This window comes from Lithobates pipiens, unplaced genomic scaffold, assembly GCF_037356315.1.
Source record: "Lithobates pipiens isolate NorthernLeopardFrog02 unplaced genomic scaffold, aLitPip1_a1.2 Scaffold_16, whole genome shotgun sequence".
Taxonomy (NCBI): Eukaryota; Metazoa; Chordata; class Amphibia; order Anura; family Ranidae; genus Lithobates; species Lithobates pipiens.
The window spans coordinates 422456354-422479538 of record NW_027507748.1 but is presented as its reverse complement, the minus strand read 5'-3'; the positions used below and the strand labels follow the sequence as shown (position 1 = coordinate 422479538).

At 40.1% G+C, this 23185-nt stretch overlaps 1 protein-coding gene across 2 annotated transcripts in view; it reads left to right on the top strand.

The window, feature by feature from the left end:
- The first annotated feature begins 3312 nt into the window (after positions 1-3312).
- Positions 3313-23185, top strand: part of FRMPD4 (FERM and PDZ domain containing 4) — a 491089-nt gene continuing 471216 nt past the window's right edge. Inside the window, exon 1 of one of the 2 annotated variants that reach the window (XM_077482548.1) lies at positions 3313-3742. In XM_077482548.1, the coding sequence (XP_077338674.1) occupies positions 3702-3742 (41 nt within the window). In that variant the 5' untranslated portion in view covers positions 3313-3701. The remainder of the gene's footprint in view (positions 3743-23185) is intronic. The other variant, XM_077482546.1, reaches the window with a different exon arrangement.

Here is a 23185-nt window from a genome sequence, read left to right as displayed (position 1 = left end):
AGTATGTGAACCCTTTTGGAATGATATGGATTTCTGCCCAAATTGGTCAGAAAATGTGATCTGATCTTCATCTAAGTCGCAACAATAGGCAAGCACAGTCTGCTTAAACTAGTCACACACAAATAATTAAATGTTACCATGTTTTTCTTGAACACACCATGTAAACAATCACAGTGCATGTGGAAAAAGTATGTGAACCCTTGGATTTAATAACTGGTTGAACCTCCTTTGGCAGAAATCACTTCAACCAAACGTTTTCTGTAGTTGCAGATCAGACGTGCACAACGGTCATGAGTAATTCTTGATCATTCCTCTTTACAGAACTGTTTCAGTTCAGCAATATTCTTGGGATGTCTGGTGTGAATCGCTTTCTTAAGGTCATGCCACAGCATTGCAATCGGGTTTAGGTCAGGACTCTAACTGGGCCACTCCAGAAGGCGTATTTTCTTCTGTTTAAGCCATTCTGTTGTTCATTTACTTCTATGCTTTGGGTCGTTGTCCTGTTGCAACACCCATCTTCTGTTGAGTTTCAGCTGGTGTACAGATGGCCTTTATGTTCTCCTGCAAAATGTCTTGATAAACTTGGGAATTCATTTTTCCTTCGATGATAGCAATCCGTCCAGGCCCTGACGCAGCAAAGCAGTCCCAAACCATGATGCCCCAAACCATACTTCAGAGTTGGGATGAGGTTCTGATGTTGGTGTGCTTTGCCTCTTTTTCTCCACACATAGTGTTGTGTGTTTCTTCCAAACTCAACTTTGGTTTCATCTGTCCACGGAATATTTTTCCAGTACTGCTGTGGAACATCCAGGTGCTCTAGTGCAAACTGTAAACATGCAGCAATGTTTTTTTTGGACAGCAGTGGCTTCCTCTGTGGTATCCTCCCATGAAATCCATTCTTGTTTAGTGTTTTACGTATCATAGTTTCACTAACAGGGATGTTAGCATATGCCAGAGACTTTTGTAAGTCTTTAGCTGACACTCTGGGATTCTTCTTCACCTCATTGAGCAGTCTGCGCTGTGCTTTTGCAGTCATCTTTACAAGACGCCCACTCCTAGGGAGAGTAGCAGCAGCACTGAACTTTCTCCATTTATAGATAACTGATGAACAGCAAGGCTTTTGGAGATACTTTTATAACCCTTTCCAGCTTTATGCAAGTCAACATTTCTTAATCGTAGGTCTTCTGAGAGCTCTTTTGTGCGAGGCATCATTCACATCAGGCAATGTTTCTTGTGAAAATCAAATCCAGAACTGATGGTGGGTTTTTTATAGAGAAGGGCAGCTGTAACCAACACCTCCAATCTCATCTCATTGATTGGACTCCAGTTGGCTGACACCTCACTCCAATTAGTTTTTGGAGATCTCATTAGTCTAGGGGTTCAGATAATTTTTCCACCTGAACTGTGAATGTTTACATGGTGTTTCAATAAAAACATGGTAACATTTAATTCTGTGTGTGTTATTAGTTTAAGCAGACTGTGATTGTCTGCTGTTGCGACTTAGATGAAGATCAGATCACATTTTATGACCAATTTGTGCAGAAATCCATATAATTCCAAAAGGGTTCATACTTTTTTTGCAACTGTACCTTGACTGCTCCTGCTAGCATTGTATGTCAGCAAAGAATGGGTCTGGGCTGGACATGACACTGCTGGATATGGGGTTGGCCAACCTTTTTCTTAACATTGAATGTGACAACGTTGAGCTACTAGAGGAAGAAGCTTCCTCATTATGTACAGTAGCTTATACAATTGTAAGTAATAAGGGCAACCATAGCAAACCTGACTGTTGTTACCCATAGACAAAAAGTTGACACTTACTTTTATTACTGGCTGGATCATTAGGTATGAAACCAGACATAGAGACAGCTAACAGAAACAGGCTCAGCTCATTAACCTCCCTGGCGGTATTCCCGAGTCTGGCTCGGGGTGGAATTCCAGTACCATTAGCGGTAATCCAGAACCAGACTCGGGATCGCATCGCAGGATATAGGGAAAGTTACTTACCTTGTCCCCTGGATCCTGTGATGTCTCCCCGCTGTGTGTGCGATCTGTCTCCTCGCTCGATTCACACAGTGCCAAGTTCCGCCGGGCTCCGTTCTCTGCAACGTTATGACGCACGGGGACGGAGAACGGCGCCACATTCAAAAAAGTTAAAACACAATACATATACAGTACACTATAATCTTATAGATTACATTACTGTATAAAAAAATTGCACATCCCCTTTGTCTTTAGTGGTCTGTCCAGTGCCCTGCATGCACTTTTATATTATAAATACTGTTTTTTCTGCCTGGAATTTGGAGATTGTCCATAGCAACCAAAACTGTCCCTTTATGTCAAAAGTGGTTTTAGACCAGCTGAAAATAGTGACAATAAATTAGAATCACTTGCAGAATTGAGCGATAATGATTTGTGGGGAAATTCGTCATCAAACACTAAATCTAATGACAGTGACAATTCTGCAACTGAGCAAATTTCAGTGTTTTGGATTTGATCACATTATTGAATAATTTTCATTATTATTATATTATTATTTTTTTATAATTATTTATAGTTATTTATTAATTTATTATAATTTATGATTAATTTTTTCAACTTTTTCATACCCCGGATGTCTACTAGACTCTGGTTTGGACAGATTTAAGTGAGTTATTCCTAAGAATTACAGGCCTACAATATAAAACGCCAAATTTCCATGCAAAATAATTGTACCGCTTTCAGCACCAAAAAACTGAAATAATCATACCTCCAGGGAGATTAAAGGTATTAGGTCATCCATATAAAAGAGACCTATTTGTGTTTTTTCTATCATGATGAAGACATGGGAAGATGACATAATGGAATGGGGAAAAGACTGCATGGTCATTTTCAAGATTTTTTCCTGTATGTGACAATCTATAGAGCCATAAGATCTAATACACTTGTACACACATGAATTATATATAGTATGTAATACTACTCACACATATTTTGTGTACAGTTGACTTATGATAACATATGGCTATTTTATGGAAGTAAACCCATTCTTGATTGCAGTGTCTATACCCCATTTTAGGGATATTTTGTTATGCTGTGACTGTGAATACAAAAGACTGTTCTCTACCTGACTTACTGAGAGCAGGCGCCTAAACATTGTCCTTACACAACTAGGCAAAGCTGTATTTAGCAGTAAACTCTGAGGCTAGTCCAATGATGTCAGTGGTCTTGTAGAGCAGAAGGCAATAGTGTAAGCATTATGCAGAGGCAAGGGTGATTTACTGCATCTCTGAAGCTCTTCCATCCTCTCTGTGTGCTGCTTCACTGCATGCACTGGCTGCTCCTACCTCCTCCCCCTCTTGTTTCTCTTTCACTGCCTGGGATCAGCAGTCTTCAATGAAGAAAGCCCAGCAAAGATGCTTGCAAGAGCTACATGGACAGAATCTAAGCACTGTAAAACAGCATGTTTTAAACTAGAGATGCAGCATGGTGATTGAATATTGGCCATTGTCAAATTGGCATTTCTCAGCAGTCATATTGGCTGGATGCAAGAGTAGAATCAATGGTCTTTCTGAGTGATTCATTCTCAAACTGCAGACCTAGGATGATACCGTGCTGCATTCTGATGTAGAAGAAATCCTATATTTGTTTTAGCGTGCGGAAACAGAAGGGATATTGCTTGAGTGAAGGAAGGGGAGAAAGAAGATAGCACACCTGCATGCATGGACGTGTTTGGCTTTGCTAAGATTGCTAAGCTATCCAGGTAAGTTTACCACTTTCACATTGTATAGATGGGAAGCATGTGTGACCAGTGCTCCTGTACCTCCTTAAAGAGCAAGAGGGGGAGGGGGCAAAAAGGAGGAAATTATCTGCAGACACATTACTGCTGCTACAACAGCCAAGGTCTTTGAATATAATTCATTGAAACTGTCACCTGTCCAGTGACCATATGCTTGGGTGACCTCCTTTTTTGATTCAGATGACTCTTGTAATGCATTTGTGAAATGTACAGATTGTAGCTTAGTGCATGATGATGGAATCTTAGATCTAATTCCATCACAAGTGCAAATCTTTAGGATGCCATTGCTTGTATAAATGTGCAGAAATGTCCAGAGATCAAAACTATACCACTGGTTGCTATCTGCTATCATTGTGCAATACAGATATTAATATATACACTCTCCTCCAGAAAAGTATCTATCTATCTATGTATCTATGTATCTATGTATCTATCTATCTATCTATCTATCTATCTATCTTATATTTCTAAAGCACATCAAATATATGTTTAGCAGTGATTCTTATTTATGTAAAAAATACAGACGAATTACATTGCATAATACTCGGTGAGGCCTTGATCAATATGCAAAGCATTATCTGTGTCTAAAGTCTAAAGGTTAGTCAACAGATGTGAACCCATTTTTAATTTATGTTGCAATAAGAGATCATGCTTATATGCCTGTCACGTGCCAATATATAGCGGCACATCTTGAAAAAAGTCATTCTACTCTCTTCAGATATAAACAACTGCTAAGATGAGCACAATATACTGGCTTGCCTATGCGTTTGGCCTATTTCTTTTGTTTACCCTATTTGTTCAAAAGGATAATTAGACATCACTGCAATTTAAAAGCATCATATGATCTTAATTCTTTAGGTGCCTTTTTGATAGAAAATGGGATTTATTTTTGAAGTCTAAACATATTGAGAAGTTGTCTACTCAGCTCACTCTCCCTATTTATATATATATATATATATATATATATATATATATATATATATATATATATATATATATATATATGTGTGTGTGTGTGTGTACTATATATATATATATAGATATATATATATATATATATATATATATATATATATATGCTTTCCTATATATAATGGCCCTGTAAATACAAATCTTAAAGAAGTTAAATTATTTTAAGAGATCATATGGATTTGTGACAATGGTTCTCTTAGCTGACGGTCTAAAAATTAAATATCTCTTAAAAAATAATCTGAAAAATCTACCATTCACTCCAAATACTCTGTGACTGTGAAGCTTGCATGTGACAGGGGCAGCTTTATTGCTCTGATTGCAGCTTCCACACTCTGACCCCCAGGCCATATACTATGACCATGATAACCATACTGAATCAAAACACATTAGGTTTCATTGACTTAGAAGTAGAATTTGGCCAAAGGGTCATAAAGTGGAAATTACTGTAGAAGGATTGCAGCTCCTTCCTCTACTTGTGAACTCCATTGTGACAAAGTCCTTATCATTTTTCAAAAATATATAGTTAACTTTGTATTCTATCAGATGGCCTGTGTCACTATGAACTATGAAACGAGATGCATGTGACCATGAAGGTCTTCGGAATCATTGTATATTCCTAGCAATTACTATCATGTCTGTCAAAAACAGCATGAGCAAAGGAATGTGCTGTCTGGTATCCTAAATACACAGGATTTTTTATATCTATGGCAACAAGTGAATGTAGGTGGATCTCTACAAATGTAACAAGCATCAGTGTAAACTAGGCTAGGTTATATTCTGTGTTCTGTCAAATGCTGTTTTAAAAAATATAACTTGCCATAACTTGGTTTGTTTAGCAGACCTTTGTCTAATATTTGGAAGGGTTTCACCTTTTCACAGGCATTGGGGTAGCTAACAGCGGAGTGCTGCAGTTAAGATTTTAATTTGCAGTGCCCCCTGTTGACAAAACCTGGTATTGTCATATGACTATAGTGCATAAAGGTTCTCTGTGGATTTTACCGGTTTGACTCCTGTTCTTCAAACAATTTAACTGACCACTTTAATGTACTGTTATAGGCTGGAGAATGATTGATGAAGTTCATAAAGCAGACGTGTAGAGGACATTTTAAAAAATTGCCAGTGATCTGTTCTTTAAAATGTCAGTCTAGCCAAAATGAATAATTTGTGAATAAATGGAGCCTGGTGGGATAAGCGAGCCCCTGGCTTTTTTGTCTAGAATACTCCAAAAGTTAGATCTCCCTGCCATAGCTTGAAGCTCTATTACACTTGCAAGTTTTACGTGTTCATTTTTGTTTTGTTTCAACACCTCCAGTTGTATTCTACACAATATAAAACATCAAAAAGTGACTGTATGACTTCCTTGAATTTTGTAAATTAAAATTATACCTAGGAACATTTTTGGAGAAAGACAAAAAGTGACAGTAGGACTTCCTTATCAAGACCAGAGCAGATGTGCAGACCAAAAAGTGACAGTAGAACTTAGCATTTGTAAATGAAAACTAGACCTAGTTACATTTTTGAAGCCAGACAAAAAGTGTCAGTATGACTTCCTTATCATGAATAGAGCAGGTGTACAGACCAAAAACCAATGCACAGAAATCTCAATAGAGTTCCAAGAGATAAAAATAAGTGCACTGACCCGTTAATACTATTTCAAATTTTATGTCTCCCTATTTTGTTTTACATGAAGCTTTTGTCAGAGATTAATGAGTTTTTGTAAATGAAGAATAGACCTAGGAACACTTTTGAAGCCAGATTAAAGGGTCTTTATACAAAAACTGGCAAAATGAGTGATAGTTTTAGATTTGACTGTGCTTCTCCTGCTTTGTTAAAAAAAACCTCACCTGTTTTTTCCTCTGACAGTCTGATATTGAACATTGTAATAAGGAAGCCAAGTAAAAAAATAACCCTAGTTGTTGGTATTCTAAAGGAAGCTGTACAAGTAGTCTGTAACATAGTGGCTTGTGGGATGTTGACAGTCTTGGTTGTTGTCCTGTATGAATTTCAACTGTACAGGCAAAATAAAACAATATTTCAAATAAAAGATCATGCTGCCATTCAGGCTTGGGACAAAAATAGGCCTGGGCATTTTAGACTGAGCAGCCAATTTTTCCAGGGACTTGCATTCCTGGAGACAGGATATTAGGTCCTTTTCACTGTAATGTACGAGGCACTGTGATCTGTGATATAAAAGGGACTGCACTGTAAAGGGACACTGTAATGATTACAGTCCCCCTTTACCGTGCAGTCACAGTACCCCTTTACATTACCGTGCCCCTTACAATCACAGCCCCCCATCACAGTGAGCATTGCTGTCTTTCCCCCTCCTTTTCTCTTTAATCACAGTGCTCCCTCTTACTCTCTGCCTCCCCTGCACATTCCTACCTTCGGCAAGGCAAAGGCAGAATTCAGCCTGTGTGTCCTCTCCAGGGTTCACCAACGATGTCATCCTGTCAGCAGAGTGGGGGGTGGTTGGAGCTGCAGACCTGGATCATATGAACAAGCAGGTGATTACCCACTTGTTAAAATGAAAAGACTCCCACTCTCTATGCAGATCTCCAACTCCTTCCACCCTCTGCTCTGTTGATAGGATGCCATTGTTGGCGGGGTGGGAGAGCTGGGAAAGGAGACACAGGCATGGCCACATAGCACGAGGTGAGCAGTGACCATGATCTGTGTTAGCCCTGTCTAGATTGCGGTCACCACTCACCTCCCACTGAGTGCTCCAGTCTTCAACAGGCTGCTCTTGTTAGGACGTGTGGACCAGCTCCCCTGGCCCACTGGGCATTTGCCCTATGGTGAATCTGCACCTGCCATGATTATGAGAATCCTTTCTCCACCTTCTCTCTAATAAAAATCATGCATGGTACTACTAAGTGCTTTACATTTTCAAAAATCAATTACAAAATGTTTTCATACATTTTTTGAATATGAGTGGAAGAATTGCCCAGAGCAACTGAGAATTACGCAGAATTTTCACCCTTTATATTCTACATAAAAAAATTGGAAAATGTTTACCTTTTATAAAAAATAGGTTACACAACTACACTTGTGTGTGTACAGTTTAAATGGAGGGTGTTTTATCAGAAGTTTAATACTGTTGTGATAGATGTAATTTTTCTATGATGATTGTTTTGAACCATGTGCTTCTTTAAACACGCCTGCCCATTAACAAAATATATGGCACACCAATGATTACATCTTGTGCTCTGAGGATTATTAACCAATCAAACAGCTTTCAACTGACTCTTTTATAGGAAGCAATGGCTGAGTCTGAAAATGCTATTTCCCATGCTGTCATACTGTTCTTATAGCTTCAGAAGTCTTCGACACATTGACCTGTAATAATAAATGCAGTGTACTTTTGAATTCGCTTTGATTTTGCTTGCTGCATGCTTTCTGCAGATCAGTTGATCAAGGTATGGAAGCCACAGAAAACCAGGCTACTAGTATTTTCAGGAGAATATTGATGGCAACCTAGATATTCTCTCCTAACAAGTTTCCTTAGATGAATTTTAAAATTGAACTAGGTGCTTTGTGTTAAAGTATCAATAGACACTAGATGGCACTCAGTCATATCTAATGCTATAACCAGCAAGTGATCTCTTCCTTCAATATTTAGCTCATAAACATGTATGCTGGTATTGCAGGAGTGTGCATGTCTATGTCCAGTAGTTAACAGACATTGGCAAACAAATAATTTCTCCATTGAACAATGCCCTGACCAATTCAACGCATCCGATGTTTCTTTTCCAGTTGTCAACCTATATTTATCTGAAGTTAACAGGACCAGATGACAGTCATTTGACTTATAATATACTACTAGTTCAGTTCATTATAAACTAGATAACAATATTAACATGACATCTGTATATTAAATCAGAATAAACAGCATTTGCTATTTTTTTATTGGCCTGAAGATTTGCACATGGGTCTTTCTGATACAAGTGAATCAAACAGTCCAGGAATCTCTATATAATCATTATATTATGTTATACATTATGCTCTGTATTATTCTCTGCATATTTGATGAATGTACATGCATCTCTATTGAACAATAATGCTCAACAATCTAATCTGTCTGACTATCCTTTTCAATTTCTCATTTGATATTTATAAAACTGATAGGACCACCTCCCCCCTTCCTTGTACCTAAAAACAAAAATGTTAAACAACTTTGGAAGTTCTGAAACACTGAGCCTGCATTTTCTGACTGCAGTATATTGTCATTTTATGTATATCATACTGTTACCTCAGTTCAGTATACAGTATACTAGAAAATAGTAATATAACTTATGATGAATAAAGTAGGATAGAGAGGAATATGCAAAATTATGACTGGCCTGGATGTTTGCACATAGGTATACCTGATGCAGCAGAATCCATCAGGTCAAGAATATAGGCATAAATGCCCTGATTTGTTTGTTCCAGTTTGGAAAAATGTTCATACATATGTTTTTACACATAACAGTATTGCAGTGTGCCTATTCTGCTGGCCTGTGAATAGATTTGTCCATCATATTTTGCTGCCACGAGAGAGTTTCCTTACATGTATAATATTGATCTAGTAAATAAGAATCTTTAATTTGTATGGACAATTCTGCAATTCCCTGTGCTCTGCTCTTGTAAAAAATACATAAATAATTAGAATAATGAATACAAGTTAAAGGTGCTCTAATTAAAGTGACGGGCTGAAGCAATTCCATAATTTCAAAACAACCCATATGATTAGATGTAAAAAAAAATGCAGCAGCTTTGCTGATGTTGTTTAGAAATGTGGAGAACAAAAGTGCTTCAGTTGCAGGATTTTCCTGATTTCTATGTGGATAATCTTCCTAAAGGATTTAGGTCTGATCACAACATCCATAAAGAAGTGTTTCCAATTCTAGTAGAGCAGTTAGTGCTGTTCTCTATTAACCCATCTTTTATAATCAACTTACCATGAGAACCAAATGTTATCGCTGTTAATACTACTTGCCAAAGAAACCATTTCTGATCAATATTTGTAATTCTTTTCCACGAATACATGACAAATTCCAAAGTCTCAAATGTAGGGCAGCTTAAAGACTCAAGATGTTGCACAAACTGCAGTGATCTATCACAACCAGATTTCATGAGTAGAAACAATTTTGCACATTGCTCTTTGCGTGGCTAAAAAAACTGTGTCAAATGCTAGTCTGGAGAAAATATTCAGAAAGAAGATATTATGCAGCTGCCTTTTATCATAGGGGTATTGATCATAAAACTTAAATTTAACCTGTCATGGAAGATACACACCATCCTTCTTCTAAAAATGCTTGCAGTTACAGGAAAGTTGACACACACTGCATCCACCACTTTAGTACTTTCTTTGTCATTCACCTAGAACATCTATGCAGAGCTTCCAATCTGCATACCTAATTCAGGTCAGCGAATCAAGGTATTGGAGTCAGTGGGTCAGCCAATCAACTAGCATTTTCAAAAAGAAGGGTCAGAACATTTTTACCTTAAGCTCACCACAATTTGACTTGAGATCCTACCAAATTATTTAGTAAAGGGCCTGCCTCATTAGAAACACATTAAATGGATAATTTAGGTAGGTCTGAATATATTATATAGTTTTTGCAGGTCTAAAAAGGGTTGTTAAAGGATATTGTACACTCAGATTGTAACATGCATGAGCTTTATGTTTAGGCCCTAATCCTCCCTTAATCTACTAAAATAGTATACTTTGTGTTCCTGTTGGAGAGTTACACTAATTTCCTATCAAGTAAAGCATTGTGAGCAGGACTAGAAGTAAGGGTAAAACTCTCTAAAAGAGCTCAGTACAGCAGTAAAAAACCTAGAAGAAGTTCTAATTCTTCCCACTCTATATAAACTAAAAAGAAAAGTTTGGGCTGGGCACATTTTTTACACTTTTTTTGGATAGAAGTAAAGACTTCATGTATATACTGAGGGCTTCCATATGTTCAAATTGAAGTCTAGCACACATACTTGCAAATATCACAAGGTACCTGCACTCTTGTTGAGGCCAAGACTGCCTTAGGCCAAGACTGCCTTGATTTTAGAATGCTTTTGTTTTCTGTGCTAACAGTTTCTAATAGTAAATAAAGATATTGACTTTGACTTTAATTTTTCTAGGAATAATATCTGAAAGATTTTATAAAGAAAAATACATATATTTGTGTTATGTTTATACAATGTTACATATATTATATAATCGTTCTTTTTATATTTGCAAGGTACCCATCTTCTAGGCAGCCATACATATTAATATTAACACTAAATTACCTGGAGGGAACTAACACTATGTAATACATCCCTATGAACATTACTGACTGGTTTTAGTAATTTAAACATCTGTCTTAATCAAAAAAAATCTTTTAAAGTGGATCTATCTTTAAAATTCACATCCATTACCAAATACTATAAAAAAAATCTATTTCTTGACTTGAATTATAAAAATGTCAGTCTAAAGTTGAGCTCCCTTGGGACCCAAAGCTTAGGCAGCCTCAATCACTCAATGTTTGATTATCAGAGGATATGTAGATATTTTAAGGCTTCATTTAAACCACATAAATGTGGATTAGTAGACTTGCAATGAGATGGGATGGTCAGTAAGGTACATCTGGTATAATGGCTGCCATATAAAGATACAGTATACTTATTTAGTTGCAACAGTAAAAAGAGTTAAGGTTTTAAAGAGGAAGTAAACCCTGATGGGTTTACTTCCTCTTTGATTCCCTGCAAAGGTAAAGCATAATGGACTACTATGCATCGCATAGTAGCCCATTATGTGTCACTTACCTGACACAGGAGCCAGCGAAGTCACCGCTGTCCCCTGTAGTCTGGAGCATCCATCTTCTCATGGGTCTTGCTGCTTCAATGAAGCCGCGATGACGTCACTCCCGCGCATGCGCACGGGAGCCGCCACTCGCGGCATATCACCGTTGACAGCGGCGCGCTCAGTGCGCCTGCGTGCCGATCTCTACGGGGCATGCACTGTAGACAGCGGTGCCTGTCTTTTGGCAAATATATTTCTTGGACCTACAGGTAAGCCTTAATCTAGGCTTACCTGTAGGTCAAAGTGGTTTGTAAATGTTTACAACCACTTTAATACATTGGTTGTTTTCATTTTCATTAGGCATGTAAAACTCAGATATAAACAGTGGGACAAAATGAGGAGATCTGCTCTTCAAGTGGACCTCATTATGTCTGCTGAGGCTGCATCTTCTTAATTACAGAAAACGATCATGGCACTTTGGAACTTACCATTATAATAAAATTGCACCTTAGAACTTAAAACATTTTATGAAGTAGCTGCACAATTATATAAGATATTGTAGCTTATCTGCAGGACAGCTGGTAAGCATTTTTTATCCTTAAACCACGGAGGACCACTTGACATGACTGATTTAACGCATCTTTAAGTAATGTCTATAGCAGCCTTTTTAACCAAGGATACCAGGGGTTCTGTGAGAGGTAGTAATAACTGGCATGACCTGTTAAGGAGGATTGATTTTTCCCAATGATGCTTGAATAATTCTGTTAAGGCATAGCCAACAGTATGGGCTCAGTACTGTTTCTTCTCCTATCTCTAGGTTAATTAATCACTAATACCAGTGATCTTTTTAACTGTCTGTAAGGGGCATTCTTCTTCCTAACCACCAGTGTATGGAAGTCCTACTGTCTACCATTGTAAAGAAACACTCGTCCACCAACCACCAAGTATAAGAATGCTTCTATCCTGAATATGTAAAGAGAAACCTTCACTGACCAACAGAGAAAAAAGGTTAATTTCTTTCTTTTCTGACCACCAATGTAAGCGAGTATTACGCTGACCCTACATTGCTGATTGCCCATGTAAGCATGCACTTTTCCATTTGACCACCAATGTAAGGAAGCGCCAATTCATTCTTGTTTTACTAACCACCAATTGAAAAAAGCCACTTCTCGACAGGAGGATGCTGTTTAAAAAATATGCTAGGCTGACCATCAACATGAAGGGAAACTCATCCACTATCCACCAATGTATTGATGTACTTTTCAAATCAACCACCAATGTAAAAAGATCAACAGTTTAAGATGGAATTGCACTGACAACTAATGCAAGGGTGAATCTAGGATGGAAAAAGTGGATAAAGGATGGTCTGTACCGATACATGGTCTGTTTCCAGGCCTGTCCATTGCTTGTACTAGAGACACAGCAAGCAGGAAAAAAAAATGCACAACTATAAGATCCCTTTCACACAGAGGGCATTTTGCAGCATTAAAAATAGCGCCTGCAAGCCACCCTCAAACAGCTACTCCATTGACTCCAGTGTGAAAGCCCGAGGGCTTTTACACCGGAGCAGTGCGCTGGCAGGACATCAGGAAAAGTCCTGCCAGCAGCTTCTTTGGAGCAGTGAAGGAGCGGTTTGTTTACCGCTCCCCCACCACTGCTCCCCATTGAAATCAATGGGGCAACGCAGCTATACCGCCGGCAAAACGCAGCTATTGCAGCGCATTGCAGGCAGTTTTAACCCTTTCTAGGCTGCTGGCGGGGGTTAAAAGCACCCAACTAGTGGCCGAAATGCACCGCAAATCCGACGGTAAAACAGTGCTAAGAATATTGACCTTTTACTGCCAACGCTGTGGGTGACACAGTGTGAAAGGGGTCCAACCGCAGCACTGCCCACCCACACTCTCAGTGTAATCTGGAGGCCCAGCTATCAGTTTGACAGCTGGATTTGGTACTGTGATCTTTTTCATCTATGCATTCATATAATATTCTTTGGTCACAAGGGATCTGAATTAAATTTGCAAACACAGTCTGAAGGCATAATTCAAAGTTACAAGTTGTTTTGCTTTGCTTTGTACACATTTCCAGTCCACACTAGGCACACTGTAGCAGCATTGTCCATATTTCTAGAGCACCACGTACTGGCACAAACTTACCTAACCTCCACAATAGGAAGAATAGAAGTGAGGAAAATTGACAAGGCCAGCAGAGGAGCTTTGGGTTTATACACATAATGTGGATTGTTTTAACAAAAGGGTGTTTTCTTAGGTCATTAACCCAACCCTTGTCAACAGAAATTACATATTTTTGTAAATAATTTTATGGAAGCTATGCCTTAGGCTGGTCATACATGGCTTAATAAAAGAAAGCAAAGCTTCTTATTTTTGAGCATTGCTTAAAGCATAATATCGCATACACACAATCAGACTTTCCAGCAGACTTGGTCTGGTGGATCGGAATCCGTCTGACAATTCGATCATGTGTGGGCTGTTTTTTTTGTCCAAAAGTCCGATGGACCTAGAAATTAAACATGTTTCAAATCTATCCGACGGACTAAAAATCGGAAAACCGTTCCTCTGTGTGCTAGTCCGACGGACCAAATATGACGTAAGGGCAGCTATTGGCTACTGGCTATTGAACTTTCTTGTTTAGTCCTGTTTACCTCATCACGTTCAAAACTAACAGACTTTTGAACGGACTTAGTCCGGACGTGTGTGGCCAAGTCCGTTTCGTTCAGGAAGTCTGTCGGGAAGACCGTCAATGTCTGGTCATGTGTACATGGCATAAGGCTACAAAAATAAAATTTCCCTTGGTTTGATTTAAGTAGGGTTCAGTAAACTTCAAAAAAGTTTTAATGGTGAACCCAAACCCCATTGAAATCAATAACTGAATAGCTATATCTACCAAATAAAAAATGCTGGTTTTCTGGACTAATATGGGAAAATGGTCCTGGGGAACATCAATGCAGGGAAAAAAAAAAACTTGATTTAGCCAGGTGCAGCGACTTATTAAATTCCTTCCTAAAGTCCAACAACAGGCAACTAAAAAAGTATCCCTTGCAATGGGGTTGTGTCCGAATTCCAAGGGTTATTTGCTAATTTTAATATAGGGGAACATAAAAAAAAGGTTTACTTACTTGAGCCTCCGCTCCTTCCTGCAGCTAGACTGGTATCCACAGCTGCTTCTCCCCACACTCCAGTGGTCTAGGGTCCTGATATCATCAGGATAACACTGAGGACAGTCTACCATTTAAGCATGGGGGACAGCCATCTGCTGGGGGAGCAGAGTATCAGGCAAAACTATTGTTTTTTCAGTTCCCTTACAGTGAAATATTAAAAATTCCCCATTAAGTAACATGTCTTGGGGTTACCCAAAATCCCAATCCTGTCTATCAAGGGGAACAGCTCTGTGATGTACAGGAAGTGCTGCAGAAGCACTGACATTTACAAAGGGTAAGTGTTGAAAAATTACATGTGATTGACAGCTTCTTAAAAAAAAAACAGCACCCATCCAAGCATCTGCATCATAGTCATTATTGCTGTAGCATATCCTACAGCACGAATGATAAAGATTTGCATAGAGTCCCCTGCGAAATGCACACTAGACTCCTTAGGACTGATTTACTAAAACTTGAGAGTGCAAAATCTGATGCAGCTCTGCATAGAAGCCAATCAGCATCCATGTTTTTTTGTCAAAGCGTAATTGAATAACCAGAAATTAGAAGCTGATTGGCTACCATGCACAGCTGCACCAGATTTTGCACTCCTCAGTTTTAGTAAATCAACCCCAAAGAGTCTAGTATAGATTTTCAAGGGGATGCCTCATGCCAAAAAAAATGCTTGTGGCTCTTCTGGAAATCCATACTGGACCCTTTTGATCTCAAAAGCCCTCAGCCCATGCAAGCAGTGGGCTGACTCTTGGAAAGTTCTACAAATATCAAAATGCCTTCATGGGTAGATACCAGTCTTGAGGGGAATGATAGGGATAGACCAGGAACAGTGAGGCTTGAGGAGAAAAAGGTTAGATTATGCTTAATCTCCTCCAGCCAGTCAGTTTCTTGATTGGCTGCAGTTTTTAATGTACAATGTGAAAAGCTCACAGTGTGCAGTGAAATAGGAGTAGGTGATTTTAGTACAGGATAGGAGCCTACACAACCATGCAAGTCTGGAATTCAGCTTTCACATTTGCAATGCTTAACTGCTAAAATGTGTTTTACCCCAGTGGTCATGTGCAAGTGGTATGCTTGCTAAATACCTCTACTACTGCATCAAAATGATGTCAATAATGATGGATGATGGCTCATATGTTCAATAATTTTCAACGGTGCTGAAAGTTTGCTTCTATTTCCTTCTGAGCTTAACCTCTTCACTACAGAGGTTGTTATTTGTGCATTTGAGACTGAGAATGTGAATGTACAGTTGAAACATTTTTGGATGAATGTTCTGTGATTGTGTGGTGAATGCTCATAAATAGTGCGTAATGTAGAAGGTTCTGATTTAGTACACTGTCTAATTTATTATCTCTTAATCTATTAATTATTACATCTCTTATGTTTTTTATCATGCAATATTTTCATGTAGAAAATGTTATTCACAAAAGGATTTTCCTTGCTATATCAATGGACATATAGCATGCGGTAAACTGGTTACTATGAAACTTTATATAAAAATGATTTCACAAAAATTATTGCATAGGTTTTGCTCAAAGTATCATTAGCTTGGCTGGCATTAACAGTGTGTTTTGTGAAGTGTCTGATTGTTGAAGGATATCTAAACCCAAGTAAAAGTAATTTATTTGCAGCTTTCTAGTTCCTCTTCTGGTGTCCTCATTAGTTTTCATTATTCAGGCTAAGAACATATTTAGAAAATATAGAGAATACCCATTGATCTTGCCAGAAATATGGTGGGGGATTTCTTGGAGACCTTTGTAGTGGTATGGTGTCCTGTGCCAAGTTCATGAAAGCCTTGTAACAGTTTTCGGAAATGATTCTGACATGTATGACAGATTCATGTTCTAATATGCATCACTATTACAGTGTGTTGGTATGGCTGCAATAAATTCAAAAAGAATTACCTCCAGTTCATAGATAACAAAACTGGAGGTAATTAAGACCAACTCAAAATTGGCGTACAGACAGGGCAGAGTTATCTGGGAGGGAAAGGTGTTTTGCTGTTCACGCAAAATTAAACCCATTGATTTACATGTTTCTCAAAACAGTTACAGTCAAGGATTGCTGTGAATAATAACTGTCACAGCCAATTCAACCGTCAATCCATCAAATAACTATTGTCATAACTGATGAGCAGCACCATGGCAAATGCAGATCAAACAGAGGGTAAGTAGCAGCTTCCTTAGCTGTAAAGCATATGAAGGTTCTGTTCCGCTTTTACTTTTATTTTATTTTTTTGTTTTTTTTTAAGAAACTTTATTGGTCTTAGTTGTGAACAAACAGTACCAGGGAAAATGTAGCAAATTAACATATGCATAACACTATCACGGAGCAGACTACAGGCCAAAGGTGGTAATTGCTGGGGAAGGAGGGAGAGGAAAGGAAATGGGTAGGAAGGAGGGGGATGAACCCAAGCTTTATTTTGCATAAACTGAGCTATTATAGAGCTTAGATAGATCAGGCAAACATACAATGATAAACCATAGTGTAGGCACATATCTACCAACATGTACAGGTGGGAAGAAAAAAACACATGTGAGCATAGAACAAAATGACCAGTAATGTGATGGTTAAGGCAATATGAGACCAGAATAGCAGGTGAGTCGGTGAGTTAGTGGTGTCAGACTGGAGGAGATATGATGTGAGACTTAAGCTGTAGCTGGTAACACTTTATTAACAAATAAGTCCCATTTGCAGTGGATGTGAGGCAACTGGCTGTGATGCGACATAATCAGGTCCAACTTTTACTTATTTAGGAGCAGGTCAGATTTAACATCCCTAATGGTTGAAGGAGGATGTCCACTGTTTGAGGATGGCCCTTCTGGCAGCCATGTAGCAGGAGGATAACCATTCCTTGTTTTGCTGGATAGCTTTAATCAGTGGTTTTGATGTACTGGAGGGGGGAGGGGGAGCCCCCAGATATCCAAACTACAGGGAATAGAGGTCTTTGCAAGGTTTGTCATTGATGCAACAAAAAGTTCAACTAGGTCCCAGAAGCATGAAACATGTGGACAGGACCAGAACCTGTGTAGTAGGGAAGGCCTGTGATCCCCACATAGTGGGCAGTTTTGGCGATCTGGTAGATTTTTAGAAGTTAGGTAGGGGATATAAGCCCAGTGCATAATTTTGAATTGTTGTTCTCTCCAGAACTCATTCTTGATGAAAACACAAGTTGAATTAAAACCAGTCATTATTCGTGTCAATGCTTCAGGAGAGTGTAAGTCTTTATTCCAGGAAGCAGTTGAGCAGGAATGTAAAGGTTTTGAGGGCGGGAAAGCAGAGGTTTATATATGTCAGATATATTATGGCGATGATGGTCCAGAAGAGTGTCCAGGAGAGATGCCACAAATCTGAGATCTGTGGGTGGGCATGAGCTGGTCACAAAGCTAACTGCTTGTTGAACGTGCAAGAGATGGTGTGAGAGTAGATTAATATAATTGCATAAGCTGGGGAAAGGGGAGGGCTTTACCCAATGATATATCAAACAATTGCACACATTTGGTTAACCCTTGTGAGGGCCATGTGGAGAATGCCGTGTAATGCTGTACCTGTGGGAATAGAGGGTGTCTGAGAATGGGGAGATGCTGGGAGAGAAGGGGAGATAGTCCCAGTTTCTTCCTGATCTCCCTCCAACCCAACACCGTATCACATATGAGTAAATTGTGTTTCAGAGGAGGGGAGAGCGTTCGGATTTCACCATGCAGCAAGGCGGATAAGCCACTTGGGACTACCATTTGGGATTCCAAGTCATAAACTGGAATACCTGGAGGCCTGTGTAATCCAGTCTAACCCCACTCTCAAGAAACAAGATAGATTGTAGAGTCTTATGTTTGGGGAGATATCATTTTTGGAGGGATACCTGAGGTCTGTGGCCTTGCCATAGGAAAATGGTTAAGGCTTTTTGGAGTTGTTGGAGATCTTTGTGACATAAAAGCAGGGGGATGGTTTGGAGGGGTATAAGAGTTTTCCGAAGCTGACCATTTTAAATAGGTGACACGTACCAAAGAAAGAGAGGGGGAGGTCTACCCAATTGTCCAACTCCACTATTATTTTGGGTATAACAGAGGGATAATTTAGATGGTTAGAGGGAGGAGGGCTCCTTGCCTATTTTTATCCCCACGTACGTGATATGGTGCTTGGCAATTGAAAATATAGAGCCAGTTGCCCAGGTGGGGAGACGCCCATGTTGCAGGGGTAGAATTTTGCTTTTGGAAAAATGTATCCTCAATCCTGAGCATGCCCAGAAATGAGTGAAAATGTTTTGTATAAGAAGCATTTCTGCATGAGGTTTGGAAGTGAAGATCAGAATGTTGTCTGCAAATAAAGCAGTGAGTAATTCCTAAGTGTCCACATTGACCCCAGGAAGCTCTCAGCAGAAAAGAAGGTATCAGGAAAAGGGTTCCAGTGCAAGGTTGAATAGCAAAGGTGAGAGGGGACACACTTGCTGTGTGCCTTTGGAAAGTCTGATACTATTGGAGATGTGAACTACCGCAACTACGTTGGCGGATGGGGCAGAGTACATGGTGGAAATAAGGTGTAGAAAAGGGCCTGAGAAACCGAATCTCAAGAGGACTAGCCATAGCCAGTGAAAGCTTACATTGTCGAAAGCCTTTTCGGCATCTAAAGTTATAATGGCAGGGTCACTGGAACGGTTGGCCCTCTCGAAATCCAAAATTGCAAGAATCTTTCTAATGTTAGAAGTGGCAGAATGTCCTGGGGTAAAACCAGCCTGTGAAGGGTGGATAAGCAAGGGCATGATAAGTGCTAGCCTATTAGCCATTATATTGGATAGAAGCCTGGAGTCTAAATTCAGTAAGGATATTGGGTGGCAGGAGCCTTTCCCTTCCTTGGAATCAGCTTAATATGAGCTTGATAGCCTAATGGAAGGTAAGGACTCCCTTCGAGGATTTTTTAATAAACTGTGACAAGGATGGAGGCAATTGTATCTGATGCAAGCTTATAAAAGTCTGCCATGTACCCGTCAGGTTTTCCCTGCTGATAGAGAGGCAATTGCCCCAGTAACATCTTCGGGTGAGATTGGAGCATTGAGTTGGGCCAAAAGTGCTTCATCTATTATGGAAGGGGGACTTTGTCTAGGAAAGACTCTGCCAAAGTCACATCAATGGGGTCAGGGCCATATAGTCTTTTGTAGAATTTTTCAAGGATGAGGTTGATGTCCTTGGCAGAGTTTACACGAATCATCTTTTATAACGATTATATGAATAGGGGTGTGGTTCCCCTTGCATAAACATGCTAAAAGTTTCCCTGCTTTATTGCCAAACTTATGCTATTGCAGGTCTAGGAGAGATTTGTATATCCTCTCCTGAGCTTCTGCCCATAAGTCAAATTGGTGTTCGGCGGTACGCCAAGCCTCCCTGTGCTCTGGAGAGTTGTGCTACGCTAATTGTGTTTGGGCAATGTGTAAAGCCTTGCTGGCTGCACTATATTCCTTAGTGATATTTTTTTGTAGCCAGTGGCAAATTATATGATTCTGCCTTGCAGCACTGCTTTCCCAGCTTCCCAGAAGAGGTTGGGGTCTCTATGCTCTGAATTAGTAACTGAGTAGTCTGCCCATGTTTTCGCAAATGATCTGTTGAAAATCTCGGTTGTGCACCAAATAGGATGGGAAATGCCAAGTTTTGGCTTGGCTTGGTTCAAGGTGATGAAACCAGTCAGGTCCACCAAAATCAGGGCATGGTCAGAGATCGCAATGTCATGAATGTGGAGATTGGTGATGTGTTTGAGTAGAATAGAGTTAGAGAAAGTGTAATCTATCCTAGATAGTGTGTTGTGTGGGGGTGAGAAAAAGGTGTATTCTCTTCCCTCCAGATGGGACAATCGCCAAGGGTCCACTAAGGGGAGGCAATCCGTAAAGTGATGTAGAGGTGTAGGGAGCTGTGATGGAGAGACCCCAGAGAAGCGGGTACCTAGGCATTTATCTTTCTGAGGGGAGAGGACCAAGTTAAAGTCCCCTCCTACTAATAGGAGAAGGTGGATGAATCAAGCTTTTTTTTGGAAAAACAATTTAGAAGGGGTATTAAGGGCATAAACGTTAGATAAAACCCCTTCCCGGGCAGAAGTTTAGCTATGAGAATGCGACCCTCATTATCCCTGTCCACAGCGAGAACCTCACAGGGCAGGTTATTGTGAATAAGAAGGAGAACCCCAGCTTTACCTCTGACGATCCAAAAACTTGTCCCGCCCAAAGTTTTCGCATGCGTCTGAAGTCTTCCACTGACAGGTATGTCTCCTGAAGTATTGCTATATCTGCCTTAAGGCATTTGTGGTGGCAAAGAATCACCATATGCTTATGAGGTGAATGTAGCCCTTTAACATTCCAAGAGACCACTTTCATGTTGGGGTGGTTGGATGAGAGGGTCTTTTACATAGATTTTGAGCCACTGTAATAAAAAGGAGGAGCTGTCCTTGTGACATCACTAATGTACTGCCTCAATGCTTAGGACATGTTAGTGGGGTTCAGAGAGGAGGTCGATCCAACATGGGTCTAAAAATACAAATAAGAAATTATATATTGCGAAGCCTGGACCTTGATTTTTTCCACATGCTAAACATTAACCACCGAACAGCATTACCAGGGGAACTAAGGCACTCGTCCTCAGACTTTAACGCGATCCATAGCTCAAGGGGGAACCCCATGAGAGTGATACACTGGGGCTTAGCATGTGGTCTCAAGCCAGGTCCGGTAAGGGCAAGGCATCTATCCCACAGTAAACAAAAAGTTAGCAACAAATTGAACAACAAAAAAGCTAGCTTAGTAAATAAACCTGAGAGAATGGACTACTCAGGAATGGATGGGGATCCAGGATGGGTGTGTCAGAGTCCAGAGTCAGCATGAATTGCTTCGACTGGACGATGTGGAGAGTCTGAGTTTCTTTGCAGGGTCCTTCCTTGGGCTTTGCTGATCCCTTGGTTTTGCAAATCGTTGTAGGGCCGACAAGGAGGAAGAGTCCACGGGAATATGTAGCTATGCCTGAAGGTACTGCCTAGCTTCTTATGGATGGGAAAAAGATTTAGGGTCACCGGAAGGAACGGTAAAACAAAGTATCATTTAGTATGCTAATGTGAATTTGACCCCTTTCAGGTAGAGTGCAGTGCAGATCGGTTGTAAAGCTTTGCGCATGCATGAAACTTCCTGGGAGTAATCCACTAACATAGGTAGCTTGCGGCCATCCAGCTGCAAGGATTTGGGGTTCCAAAGGGATCTCAGGATATTGACTCTGTCAGAATATTTAAGGTAGCGGACTATAATAGGTCTAGGAGTGCGTCTTTCATTTGAGGGGCCTCCCAGATGGTGAGTCCTTTCCACTATGCAGGAAGTTGACATCCCCAGAGCACCCGGGATGCGAGTCAGAGTTGAAGGACTCAAGGAGACCAATGAGTCTCAGGTTGTTATGACAAGATCGTTTTTCGAGATCGTCCAGTTTTTCCAAGATGAACAACTGTGTGTGTCTTGAGGGTTGCTCAGTTGTATGTGAGCTTTGAATTTCACCCTCCAGATCTGATATGCGGTGTTCCAGTTCAGACAGGTGCTTGGCATGATCTCCCAGCTCTTTCCTGAGCTGTGTGATGCCCACAGCTATAGCCCTGTCTACTGCCACAGTAATGGTGGCAAAGTGGAGGGCTGCTATTGCCTGAGCCAGACCATTGTACTGATCTTCAGGAAGAATAGAAGCTGTGACTGTTGACTGTGCTGGATCCACGGTGTCAGACATCTCCACAGCATCGGCCATATCGGCTGCATGTGAGGCAGACTGAGGGGGCTCCAAGATGTTGTGTACCAGGTACCGGTCCATCACTGCTAAGCCTGGGGGTGTCATAGAAGAGGTGGGGGACCGGATCGCTGTTCGTGGGCTATGTAGGGCTGTTTTTTTATGTGGAATTCTTCCAGAGCTGCCGTTCCAAGCTCCTCTACATGTGGCATTGGAACTGGAACTGCTTTTACTTTTGTGATTTTCATCGATTTGTTAGGATGCAGGCAACCAGTGTTCTAGCAACCAGAGATTGTTGAAGCATATCTAAACCCAAGAAATGTAATGTATTGCACTTTTCTAATTCCTGTTCTGTTCTGGTGTCATCATTAGTTTTCATGTGAGACTAAGAACAATTTAGATGACTGTGGGTGGAGCCTGATGGAGAACTCTAAGAAACTAGAGGTCTGCCAGTCTTGTGATTGACAGTGGACGGCTATGGAATTCATCCACTGTCTTTTCCATAAGGCTCTGCCTACCTGCCCACCTGGCCATTTGTGGTTGTCTGTGTAATGGACACCGTGGCTGACAGAGAGGTTACTAATGCTGAGTCTGTAGTTTTATCAGGTGAAGTGTTACTGTGCTATACTGAGAACAAGGTGTCTGGTTTTTGGGGATGACAATGAAAGAGCTGAAACAGGAGAATAAGTTCATCCCTCTGCTCTCTTCATCTGTAAGCATATTCCTTATGAGCATTCCTTACAGACTCTTATGCCTTGTACACACGATTGAAATTT